Here is a 13,108-nt window from a genome sequence, read left to right on the forward strand (position 1 = left end):
GAATATCTATAAAAAATTATTGTGACGATAATCCTATTCAAAATTATAAATTAGGAGGAAATATATTTTTTTTTATGAAAATAAATGTGTTCCTGAGTCCTAACATCGAGTTTTCCTTATAATTCTCTCTATCTTTAAAAACTGAGTTTTCCTTTAAAACATAAAATTTAGCTTAATAAAATTTTAATATTCCTATTTTTCACAAAACATAAAATTAGCTTAATAAAATTTTGGAATAAAACATAAAATCACTTATTTCCTTCATCAGGTTATCACTTTTTTATCACAATACCTCTCTTCTTCCATCTCCAATTTCATCTAGAATCAGTCCATCATTCATCACACACTTCACTTCTTGATGTCTCTTCAACAAACCAAACAAGTCCTTACTTTAAACCCTAAAAACAACACTCTTCTAGAATCTTGTATTCAAGAAAAACCCATTTCAAATTTCAAATTCTTCAACTTGATTCTCAATTCTCTCAATCACGGTTTTTGTTAACTACTTTGTGCTTTCTCACACTATGGTATTGTACTTTCAATATCAATAAGGAGTAGGAATTATGTGTATATATATTATTATGGCAATTGGTTTACATGGTTCGATTGTGACATAAACAGGAAGTGATGCAAATCCTGCTCCGATTGTTAACAACAATCCGACCCGACCCGATTTATGTCCCGCTTTCACGCGCATCACAGACAGCTGTTTAAATTCGCATCACAGCTGTCTGTTACCATTCATCATTTTCTGACCGTTGGGGAGAATGAAACCCTAATTCTTCTTATAAATACATACAAAGGCTTTTGCGCCGTTTTAATTTCATTCCTTAACTCTCACAATACTCACTTTCACAAAAATCGCTGTTCATCGCTGTTCATCTGCTTCGTTAGTTTCACTGAAGTTCATCGCTGTGTTCATCGCTCTCACCGAAGTTCCTTCCTTGGTTCATCGCTCTCTGACCCATTGCTTTCATTTCATTCAAGACTCAATCAATTTGGTAAAGTTTTCATCTTTCTTTAATTTCTGAGTTTCTTTCTTTCATTTCATCGCTTCGATTACTTATGCAATTTGTTTATTCATTGTTGATTTTCAGACTCATTCTTCCTTCTACTTTCTACCCTCTTCACTCACTCACTCTCTTACTTCCATTATTATTCATTACAATCCATTCATTCATTCATTATTCCATTTCATTCATTCATTCATCGCAAATATGAACCTTTTCACTACTAACAATCCATCATTCCCCGCTGGGCTTAGAGTACTTGCAGTCGATCATGACACCTACGATTTCTACACTATTCACCACATTTGCAATCAATTACACTATCAAGGTACTTACTTTCTCACTCACTCACTCACACACCTTAATTATTATTCTAAACTACTTTTCATCTTTTTTTGTTCTAACTCTTAATGTTTTTTTTTATTGCAGTTACATCATGTTTTACAATTTCTCAAGCAAAGCAGCTCTTGTCGACATCACATTTCGACATCATACTCGTCGAAACTCATATTCCACAGCAAGATACTTATGCATTTGTTCAACAAGTGACTTCACATTTGAAAATTCCAGTGATTAGTAAGTAGTTCTTCCTTAAACTCATCATTGGTTACACCTTTCCATTAATTAATTAACAAATGTGACTCACCCTGTTATTATTTTTATTTTGTAGTGATGTCGCTTGATAACCGAACCTGTTCTGTTATGGATTCCATTTCCAACGGGGCTTGTAGTTACTGGGCCAAACCACTGGATGAAAATCTATTCAAAAATATGTGGCAACATGTCGTGCGGCAACATCTAGTGCAAAAGGAAAGCGAGGCTAAAGGGCTTAAAAAGCGAGGAAGAGAACATCTAGTGCAAAAGGAAAGCGAGGCTAAAGGGCTTAAAAAGCGAGGAAGAGATGATGAGGTTCATGTTTCTAAACAACCTCCGGCAAAGAAAGCTCGTTTCTCTTGGACAGATGATTTGCACCAAAAATTTGTGTCGGTCGTGAATCATCTTGGGATTAAAAGTATGAATCTTTCCTCAGACTTTTTGTTTTTTGCATTTGTTTGTATTCTATTCTTCAAGAACTCAATAATGATAATCAACTTAATTATGTGCATCAGTTTTATGTTTGTTTTGTTCTGCTGCTTGTCGTATTTGTTGTTGTGTTTCTTTACTCTGTTTTTGGGTCTGTAACTTGCTCTTTGGTTAGAGCTCTAGCTCCACCTTTCATTGTTTTCCTGCTTCCCCCCTTTCTTGGCCCTTCATGTGCCTTGATCGGAGGCTTAATAAATTGTTTGCATTTCAAAAAACTTACTTATGTGCATCCTTTTCTTTCAGATGCAAAGCCTAAAAAAGTTCTGAAGATCATGGATTGTCCTGGCTTGGAATTACAGCATGTAGCTAGTCATTTGCAGGTTGGTTTTTATATTAGTTTCTTGTTTAAATTTCATACATTAGTGTTTTGTGTAATTTGAATCTGAAATTTATGAAGTGTTTTATCACTAACACTTCTGTACCTGTTATGTTGTTTTGCAGAAATATAAAATGTATTTAGATGGTGGGATAAAAAATTCAAAGATGAATCAGAAGAACAATGAAACACAAGCACAGGATCAAGAAATTGATGAAACCGAAGTATTTTTTAGCTTGACTGATTTTTTCCCCGATCTTAACGATGATGATATACACAATAACAACTATGCTGTTTCAGCTGAGAGCATTGATTCCCCTAGCACCTCTCTTCCACAGCTTGGGCAATATTCAATGACACCACCTGATCAATGTGACGATTCCGACATATTTTCTAATTTGACCGATTTATTCCCCAATCTTAACGATGAGATACACAATGGGATGTGGTGACTATAAAGAAGGCAACATTGAATATCTCATTCCACCTTCACGACATTTGTTTCTATTTTAGTCATAGTTAGTATATCAATTATGCTTTAGGCTTATGTTTTGTAACAAGGGCACTGTTATAAAAGGCCCATTTCTGTGTTTTGTTCATATTGAATCAATAAAAATATATTTTTTTTAATGCATTCCATTAAGAATTTTCAGCACCTTTTTCCATTCTGCAGAGTACTTTATTGATGGTTGATTGGTTGTGCTTTATTATAGTGTCAATTGATGGTTGATTGGTTCTGCTTTATTATAGTGTCAATTAATTGATTTAACCAACCAATTATTAACAATGTCATCCATATTCAGGTTGAGACTCTTTCAGCTTTTGCAGGTGTGTTAGTATACTTTCAGGTCCATTGTATTGTAGTATGTACCTGGGGCTGGTCCTGCTGATAGTTTCATTGGTAAGGCACCAGTGGTTGCAGTCGGAGAGGCCTGTGTGTGTATATTGGTCCGAGGCTGATTGTGTTCGGTGGTGCCACACTTACCCTGCACTTGAAGGCATCTATGTTGGAAATATGCTCAAACTTGAATGTAGTGACTAACGTCTTCTTATATGGACCTATTCGATGTTAATTTTTGTTCGAGATGAAAAGCAAGCATGGGCACACGCGGTTGCCATCGTATAGTCAACTGTAAATTCTGCATTCGGTTAAGTACAGATTTGCTTGGTTTTATTGTTTCAGGTTGATAAATGTAGCTTGGTTTTATTGCTTGGTTTTATTGTTTCAGGTTGATAAATAAGGTGTAAAAATACATTTTTTTTAATTTTTAATTTGAATAAAAATACAAAATTATCACGAGCATATTGTGTAAGTTAGACTTTGAGAAATTCAGTTTTGATTTGAATAAATTTTTGCCATCCGTCTTTTTCCTGTTTCATTTCGTACCAGTCATACGATTGTATTTTTGCTTTATTTTTCTGCTTGATTCATAATATATTGCTGTTATATTGTGGCCATCTTTATATATTGCCTTGTTTCATCAACTTGCTGGCCAATTGGTTGGTCTTTAGATCTGCAATCTGATAAATTAATCGTTTCTTTGATAGACTCATTATCTTGCCTCGCTTTTTTATGTTTCTTCATTTTTTTTAAACTTATAAGTGGAATATTAAGAGCTGGTTGTTTTTTGCAATTAGGTATAGCATGGCGATGGAAGTTACTCAGGCACTTTTAAATGCTCAATCCATTGATGGGACTGTACGTAAGCATGCTGAAGAAAGTCTGCGGCAATTTCAGGAGCAAAACCTTCCAGGTTTCTTGGTCTCTCTTTCTGGAGAGTTAGCAAGTGAAGATAAACCAGTTGATAGCCGAAAGTTGGCAGGTTTGATACTTAAAAATGCATTGGATGCCAAGGATGAAAACAGAAAGCGAGAATTGGTCCAGAGATGGTTGTCATTGGACTCTGCAGCAAAGGCCCAAGTTAAGGCATGCTTGCTGCAAACACTCTCTTCTCTTGTACTTGAGGCTCGGTCTACAGCAACTCAAGTTGTTGCCAAAATTGCTGGAATTGAGCTTCCTCAGAAACAGTGGCCTGAGCTGATAGGATCACTTTTATCAAATATTCATCAAATTCCTGCTCACGTCAAGCAAGCAACTTTGGAGACTCTGGGATATTTGTGTGAAGAGGTCTCTCATGAGGTTGTTGATCAAGACCAAGTAAATAAAATTCTTACTGCTGTAGTTCAAGGTATGAATTCATCTGAAAAGAACAATGACGTAAGACTTGCTGCTACCAGGGCATTATATAATGCTCTTGGATTCGCACAGGCTAATTTTAGCAATGATATGGAGCGTGAATATATCATGAGAGTTGTTTGTGAGACAACTATGTCTCCCGAAGTGAAAATATGACAGACAGCTTTTGAATGTTTGGTCTCAATTGCTGACATGTATTATGTAAAGCTGGCTCCTTACATCCAGGATATATATATATATATATATATATATATATATATATATATATATATATATATATATATATATATATATATATATATATATATATATTTACTTTCCTTGATTATTGCTTACGAACTATGCTCCAAACCTTTTGGATACTAGGGGTAGACTTCTTCCTCGATCATATGACGTGCTTGGTAATGCCTTAATCGTTTCTTTTTATCACTTTATTTCTTGTACATTTCTTTGGTTCACTTGTTTATGAAAATACTCGTGGGATTTTCCACTCCAATGCAGGTCTCTATACAACATTTATATTTCAAAAGCCTGACCCAGACATAACACCCCCAATTGCAACTCCAATAATGCAAGATACTAGTTATAATCTTGACGAGGTAATTAATGATTATTATGAGCTATTTTACCTCGATGTAGTACTACTTTTATGAGAATTTATATTTTGATCAGTTTTGGTTTTACTTTCCTAGAATCAAGAATGTATCAGGTGCCTGTTTCTTTTTATCATTTCCCTTAACCAGTCATATCATATGACATGTTTTTTAAACATTCTAGTCATTCACATCAGAATCTTAACATTCTAGTCGTTCACATTGTGGGCGACACTAAATATTGTTTAATTGTAAATAAACTAGTAAATCTTCCAATATATTGCTGAGTCATTTAAGAGAATAAGTGAAAAAGTCTGAACTCAGTGATAAATTTTGACAGATCAAAATAGTGGAAAAGTTTTTCTGAAGTGATATATAATAAGGTAAAAAGGCCATTATCAAATCATCAATCTAAAGTGGTTAACTTTAGGCTCCGCCCTTTTTCGTGTAACTAGCTTTCTTCGGGGAAAACCAAGCAACTAATAAGCTTGTTTCTTTAAGACTGACAATTCTGAAATTACTTCTCATTTGCCTGTTTGTGACGTTATAGAATTATTATACGCTAGTTTTGTGCAAATGCTTCTACCTGTTTCTTTTGTTTTGCAGAATTATTATTTTTTCAACTGTTTCATAAATGAAAAATTAAATTAGTTTGCGTCTAAATTATTTTAGTTTTTTGTGGATGGTACTCACTTGCATTTGCATGGTACATTTTTGACGGGGAATAATTTGGCGAGAGGATGAAATCAATAGACTTGGTGTAGTAGATCCTTCTATTGGGGTAGGCATTGGCAAGATAAGCGAGCAGAAAGGGATATTGGGCCCTGGTCCAGCAGAATTACGTTTTCCGGAAGTACTTTGACGTGGCTGTTCTAACGAAGCTATAGGTTACATTATAAAAAATGACGCTATAGGTTTTAGCTAGTTTTGCTGATTTAATGCTGTTAGTATTTTTCTGGCACCAGAAAAAGAGGAAGTTAGGCTCATACTTCTTCCCTTTGTTTTTCTAAGGTTTGGCATTTTATCTAAACATGTAGTCAATATTGAGAAGTTAAGTTATCTTATTTTGGCATATTTAGTCATATGCTTTTCTTTGGATCTTCTCTTACCTCGGTGTCGCAAACAGTATAATTAAAAGGAACAGAGGGAGTATCTTTTAAGATTGTTTTGTACAAACTGAAAGAGAATTTTGTTTAGTTATAGCCATTCTTAGTCATAGGAGAATCCTAACTATATTGTCGAGCAGCAGTACACTTTGATTTGTTGGAAGTCGCCGGAGTCAGGTTGGATTAAATTCAATTTCGATGGGTTAAGTCAGGGTGGAACGTGCGCACTGCGCAGGCTGTGGTGGTTTGTTGAGTGGAAGTGGTTTTTCAAAAAATAAATAGGCAATTGTAATGCCTATGTTGCTAGACTTTGGAGTTAATTCTTTATCAACTTTTCACTGGCTTATTCACCATAGAGGGTGCAAGGGAAATAATTTTTCACTGGATGGTTTGTAAGAGCATCTACTGTTTTCAATACACCGTTTTTATAATTGTAATTTATTTCTTTTAAACGGTCAAAGTTAGTAATTAGTTGAAAATTTTATATTTGGTTTTTTACCCAATGTCGATGATTTTGATGAACAATTTGTTGTAAAATAGATTCAATTTATATAGTTTGAAAACTTTTCTACTACTATTTTAGTTAGTGGAACATAATAAATTGTGTGTTCTGGTGCACCAGACCCACATTTTAGTTTGTGAAATCTCTTTCATTTTGAAAACCAGTTTGGTTCGAGTGATATAGAAATAGCTCGGTTTGGTTCAATGCATGTTAGAACGGTTCAGTCCGGTTCAAACAAAACCAATGAAATAAAAAACAGTTCGGTTCAGTTTTATGTATAGAACCGGTTCAACAGTTTAATGAACCAGTTTGGTTTGGTTCAAAAATTGAATGATGCTCTAACGAATTGAGAAAACAGTTCGCTTAGTTCGCATAAACTTTGTCTATCCCTACTCATTGCTATATAACACACAATGACACAAACAACATTTCTTGTCATGTCAACGGGATTGGAGTACTTCTTGTACTTTTCTTTATAGTTTTAATATATTTCGTCGTTCCCAAAAAAAAAAAGTGCAGTTCTTCCATAAAAGAGAGATTACAATAGTTGATATTTATAGAATGACAATTTTTTTGGCTGACAATTCGGAAGATATAGAGAAATAACCAATAATCATCGTGTGACCGTACTATACAATTTAACATATAATGATGCTCATAGATATGCACACCCTAAACACCATGTAGGAACTCTTCAAAGAGGAACTCTTCTAATAGCTTGAAACTCATCAAAAGAGAATCAACAATAAATATTCAAAAATAAAAGAAGAAAAAAATCCTCACTAGAAACACAATGTGATACTAAATTTGCATGATAATGAGTATGTAGTTATTTCTCCCATACTTCAAGTACCATTTCATTTGTTGATTCAGGAAGACGACGGTTGGTGTTTCAAGTCCTCATTCGAGTCCTTGACAAGGAGCTGAGAGCAGACTCCCTGGGAAATGGCCATAAGTTATTCCAAAGTGTTTATATATTCAGATTAAGATATTCATTGCCAACCCGAAAACTGCTACACTCTGCCAGAGTTTTTGCATTTAACTCCCTGCCATATTTGCAGACATAATTCAGACCCACAAGAAGCTCGGTGATTATTTCTTCTGTCTTTTCTTGATTTGCAAAGTAAAGGGTTTGTACTAGTAGCACATTCGTTCGCGAAACAAAGCTCTGCTGCTCAAAACTCCTCTCAGTTTGCCATCTTATCATGTTATGAGCAAGTGGTGCCAACCATTCCAATATGCTTGACATCGCTTCGTTCCATTCCCCTGCTAGACTCGGGTCATAGACTGATGACGATGCTATGGTCTTGGTAAAAGGCTTTAATTTGGCCTTGAGGGCAATTCTCACACGTCTTGGTAACATGTTGTACAGGTCATCTCTTGCATCAAGACCAATCAAGTGTGGAGAAGCTGCTAGCTTCTCAATCACAATGATAACATTTGCATAGTGCAGGGATAAAGCAGCAGCACCAAGGGTTTCAGGTGGAGGATTTAATAGCTTGCACAGGGATTTGAAGACCGATTGAGTATGATGAACTACTTTGCCAAGACCAAGAAGGTTTGAATTAGCTTCTCTCGGATTCTGAACTCCATAATGAACGCCACTTGCACTTGAATGACAGTCAATGACAGAGGAACTGTCCCAAGCCAGACATCCTTTGAAAGGTCCTACTTGAGTCATTCGATTATGTCTTGTGTGAGTTTCCTTCCCAGTTATGGCGGCAGAGTGTTTATAAAAGTTCAAAATCTTGCTCAATTTTTTTGTTCTAGTAAGTGGGACCGATTGATTCATGTTCCTTCCAAGGGGACCTGAGTAAAAATTGACATTTGTATGCTTTCCTAAAATTGGGCCTGACTTTGTAGATGAGTCACCAAGGGGACCTGAATGAGAAATGCTGGTTTTATTTGTTCTAGCCATTGGACCTGAATGAGAAATGTTGGTTTTATTTGTTCTAGCCATTGGACCTGAGTGAGAAATGCTGGTTTTATGTGTTCTAACAATTGGACCAGATCTAGCAGTAATAGTGTTAAGGGGTCCTGAAGAAAATCTGGCAATATTATTCTGTGATGATGGATGGAATGAAGATTGAAATAATGCAGAAACTGATTGACTTCTGGAAATGAAATCGTTATCTAAGACACTTGAGTTATTGGCTCCACCATCATCTACCATCTCTTGAATTCCGAATACATGGTTGATCTTACAGAATATTGTGAATAAAGATCTTGCCAAAAGATATATTGTGTAATCATATGTCTTGTTCCACAGAGACGCGTCCCGCAAGCTCTTCACCTCGTGCCTCTTCCATGCAACTTTCTTCTGATACTCACTTAGACTCACACCATCTGTCTCACCATTAGGCTTCACTCTTGCAAGAGTCTGCTCCAAATCAGTAAGCACCTCCATCTCTTGATACAAACTCGCATTAGTTGATATAAACTTTTCAAACTTTTTAATCTTTTTTTCCATCTTTTTGCAAGTGAATTCCCATCCATATGGATCCACACCGGTAGTGATAAACCCATAAAAGGTGTTTTCAAAACCTTTCAAAACTGGATCATTGCATTTCTTTGCAAGCCTAGCCACAGACTCGGCTACATGTGCCATATTTTCAACTATCTCCATACAAATCAATCGTTCAATGAAATGATCATCGTCTGAAACAAGCTTTCTTATGCCAATTGAATTTGCAATCTCCTCTCTCAACCTAACAATCTGTTTATCACTCAATGATTGCCATAAATTAACCAACTTGGACATCAAGCTTGCTATTTCAAATGCTAATACCCCAATCACCTCCTTCTCAGAATTAGCATCATGCTTCCGAGGAGTCCTCCACAGACTACGAAACCATGATTCCGTAACCATTGCTTATCTAGGAACAGCAAAAAAAAACTATGCTCTTTAAGGCAAGTTCTTCATAGCTCTGTAAATAGAACACAAAACAGGATTGTTAAGAAGGGTTATACATCTAATATAGATTTCAATGTGATATATCTCATAATAATATTAAAGAAGGTATTACAAACTACTTGTATGAAAAACCACATAATTGGGCTCAAGTGGTTAATGGACTCTAGTTAAGAACGAATCGTTCGGGAGAATCCAAGGTCGAATCTTGGCTTGAACAATCCTTGATCAGACTTTACTAACATCTCGGTCGAACTCTGGATTACCAGGACTCATTTCCCATAAAACCAGGGTCTTAAAAAAATAACTAGTTGCACGAAAGGAGACGGAATGAGTTTATAATGTCAATATACTTGTCAGTCAAAAAACAATCTAACAACTTATGCACTATCTTTTATTCTTTTACCATTTTGTCCTACACCAAAAAAAAGTGGAGTGAGTGGAATTGAACTTACATTGATTCACTTTGGCATGGTACATTCTGGTTAAGTCTTATTTTAGGCTGTGCAATATAGCATCATGATATCTTGTAGTCATGCAAGTTATTTGAATACTTTTAGTACAAAAGTAGATTATGTTATCTTCTTTCAAGTACAGACATAGATTTGGGAAATCAAAAGTATCTGTTTTGTTTCCTTTTTTACAGTTCAAATTTATTACACATAATAAGCATTTTGAATGAATGGATAGATGAGCCTTAGGTACACTAGTATCAAATCTTACAGATTACTGTTTTAGATATTACTTTGCCCAAATTTAGGATTATTCTGAAAATTATAGCAAAATCAAAATACTAAAATTTGAACTGAAAATAGCTCAATTTTAACTTCAAAATTTTAGATGAAAAGAGTTCTTAGACCAAAACATTACATTTAAGAAGACTTAATTTTATAAAAGAAAATATTCTTTATTATTTACCTTGGATCAATCATCAACAATAAACCACTAAAAACTGCCTCTGGTGGCTAAAAAAAAATTATGTAAATTCTTGTACAAGCAAAAAGTAATGCTCACATTTCTCCTTGTTACTATTTTTGGTTTGTCCTTGAGCTTTCTATTTTCTGATGGTAAAATTGCTTAATTAAGAAGCAACAAAGGAATACAAATTTTATCCACAAAATATTAATGAAGAATATATACTTAAAAAAGAAAGCTACATATCAAAAACCTAAATATTGATCCTATTCTACATTTTTCTGAATAAAAGCTCTAATGCAAATTCAAACTAAAATCACAACTAGACATGAAGGAAAAAAATTAAAAATTTACATGAATCTTAAAACCCCAGAGCTAAACCCAAATCTTAAAAACAAACCCAGATTCCAAAAACTTTATAAAAAACAAAAATTTAGAAACTTTTTGCATTGAAGATACTTTACAAGACATTATGATTATATGGGTCAAAAAGTTTGGCAGCAAAAAACTCAAATCTGAATAGCATAAAGTGATTATAAGAAGGAAAAGGCAAAAGGAGTGTGATAAAGCAGAAAACTCACCGATCAGAGAAAAGAAGAAGTGGCATAGTGGAAGATGAAGGGAATGAGATGGGAAGGTGCAAGAAGTGTTGGAGCACATGGAAATTGGAATGGAATGAATGAAAACAAAGTTGAGAAATTGTGAAGCAGAGAGAGAGAGAGAGAGAGTGAAAACCAAAATTTAATTATATTTTATTTTCAAATTAATAATACTCAACAATATTCCACAGCTCATTTTTTATTTTGTTTTTCAAGATTGGAATATTTTAAGATATAGCTAGCATTCTTTTTATAGTATTCTTTATCTTATATTTTTGAGAATTTTACTAAGGTTTCTTTTCTTAAAAGCATTATACAGTAGTTGATAGTTTTTTTTTTTTTTTTTTAAGAAATAAATAAGGTTTTAGGTTAATTTATAATTTCTCACTAACTTGACAAACCTATAAAATACATAAAAATTTATTTATTTATAAATAAGCCAATTCAAATGTGGCATATAAGTCTAATAACATATACTACATGTATGTTGCATAGGTGCGGGTACGGTACCGGTATCCGGTACTGGTACCGGTACATGGTACGGCATTTAAAAAAAATTAAAGTACGGGTACGCTCGTATAATTTTTTTTAATATAGTTATATAGTTAAAATAATAAAATTATATACTTAAAACAAATAATTAAACATAAAAAATAGCAATCTTTAAAAATAGTTATATTGTGGTTTACACGTTTAGGAAATTAGGAGTAGTAGTAAGACTATGCGGCTCTACTTTTAAAAATAAATAAAAAGGGAAGGAGACTGAATCGATTCTAATTTTAAACTAAAGTGAATCTTTATTAAAAAAAATAAACAAATAAAAAAAGAATGAGATTGAAAAGTGTTGCAAAAAAAAAAAATGAGAATAGTTTTTGATGAAATATGTACCACGTGTGTACCCTGAGAGTACCACGCGCGTACCCCGGAAGTACCATGCGTGTACCCGGATGAAAAAACAAAAAAAAAAAACTCGGTACTTTGAGGGTACGTACCATGGGAGTACCATACGCGTACTGGTACATACCCGGTACCGGTACTCTGTCTAAAACGGAGTACCCGTGCAACATAGGTAGTCACTCTAACCATTAATGAAGGATTTGGCTGTGTGTTTAAGGTAATGAATCGGGAAAAAATGTGAACCACCGTATGTGATGTTGGTTCAAGTAATAGAATAAAAAAAAAACTTACACAAGAAATTTGCCGAAGAAGAAGCACAAATATGAAGAGACAAAAAGAAGCAAAAACGAACAATGCAATAAGAGAATAAATCGGCAACAAGTAATCCTAAATTTGGCACCAATTGTTTATGAATGAATAGAAAAACAACCTAAATTTGTATGAAATAAGTGTTGTAATTTATTGGGTAGGACCATGTATTCTATTTCTCACTAAAAAATAAATAGCTTTTATAATTTTATGTAACTCGCGGGCCGATCCGTCTCACCTCGTACTCGCTCTGCTTTTTAAGTAAATTCAACGGGACAAGTCAATTAAAGGAGTCAAACTCAAAACTTAGACTCCACTCGCCAAAAATAACGAGATAAACGGGTTGGTCCGGCAGATTGGACCCATTTTACCATCTAATTTAAGTGAGTGTGACGAAGCACGTGACAAAATTTGAAGGAATATTTTATATTTTTCTATTAAAAACAAGGAAGGATTAATTTTACAAATGAAGTTGCATCAGAGGTGGTTAGTCCCGTCAGAATCATTAATGGAAACGACGCGGAATTGTGTCTTTTACTAATATACCCCTCCTTCATTTGCTCATTCATAATCATAGGGAGCGCAGTCAATAAAAGCCGTTAAACTAACATCCGGAACTCCGAACTCCGAAAAAAATAGTCTTTCTCTTTTAATTTTAATTTTTTGTGTG

At 34.4% G+C, this 13,108-nt stretch overlaps 2 protein-coding genes across 3 annotated transcripts; one reads left to right on the forward strand and one right to left on the reverse strand.

The window, feature by feature from the left end:
* The first annotated feature begins 254 nt into the window (after positions 1 to 254).
* LOC123909276 (two-component response regulator ARR14-like) lies at positions 255 to 3,046 on the forward strand. 2 transcript variants are annotated; one of them, XM_045960092.1, is made up of 6 exons: positions 255 to 1,001; positions 1,276 to 1,338; positions 1,440 to 1,586; positions 1,681 to 2,022; positions 2,337 to 2,413; positions 2,535 to 3,046. In XM_045960092.1, the coding sequence occupies exons 1-6, from the start codon at positions 677 to 679 to the stop codon at positions 2,859 to 2,861; spliced, it is 1,281 nt and encodes a 426-aa protein (XP_045816048.1). In that variant the 5' UTR covers positions 255 to 676; the 3' UTR covers positions 2,862 to 3,046. The 2 variants fall into 2 exon arrangements, with proteins under 2 accessions (XP_045816048.1, XP_045816049.1); XM_045960093.1 differs by having other exon boundaries at positions 267 to 1,338; positions 2,535 to 3,042.
* Positions 3,047 to 7,307: 4,261 nt separating this feature from the next.
* Positions 7,308 to 11,468, reverse strand: LOC123909277 (protein PSK SIMULATOR 3). The gene is made up of 2 exons (XM_045960094.1): positions 11,215 to 11,468; positions 7,308 to 9,734 (listed from the first exon to the last, which is right to left on the reverse strand). The coding sequence occupies exon 2, from the start codon at positions 9,674 to 9,676 to the stop codon at positions 7,778 to 7,780; it is 1,899 nt and encodes a 632-aa protein (XP_045816050.1). The 5' UTR covers positions 9,677 to 9,734; positions 11,215 to 11,468; the 3' UTR covers positions 7,308 to 7,777.
* Between the last annotated feature and the right edge of the window lie 1,640 nt (positions 11,469 to 13,108).

This window comes from Trifolium pratense, linkage group LG2 (genome assembly GCF_020283565.1).
Source record: "Trifolium pratense cultivar HEN17-A07 linkage group LG2, ARS_RC_1.1, whole genome shotgun sequence".
NCBI lineage: Eukaryota > Viridiplantae > Streptophyta > Magnoliopsida > Fabales > Fabaceae > Trifolium > Trifolium pratense.

Bases quoted from the DNA above. Each gene is read 5' to 3' on its own strand.
- LOC123909276 (XM_045960092.1), top strand. From the start codon at position 677: ATGTCCCGCTTTCACGCGCATCACAGACAGCTGTTTAAATTCGCATCA. The intron at 1,587-1,680 runs GTAAGTAGTTCT...TTTATTTTGTAG, and splicing joins TTTGAAAATTCCAGTGATTA to TGATGTCGCTTGATAACCGA. The intron at 2,414-2,534 runs GTTGGTTTTTAT...GTTGTTTTGCAG, and splicing joins ATGTAGCTAGTCATTTGCAG to AAATATAAAATGTATTTAGA.
- LOC123909277 (XM_045960094.1), bottom strand. From the start codon at position 9,676: ATGGTTACGGAATCATGGTTTCGTAGTCTGTGGAGGACTCCTCGGAAG.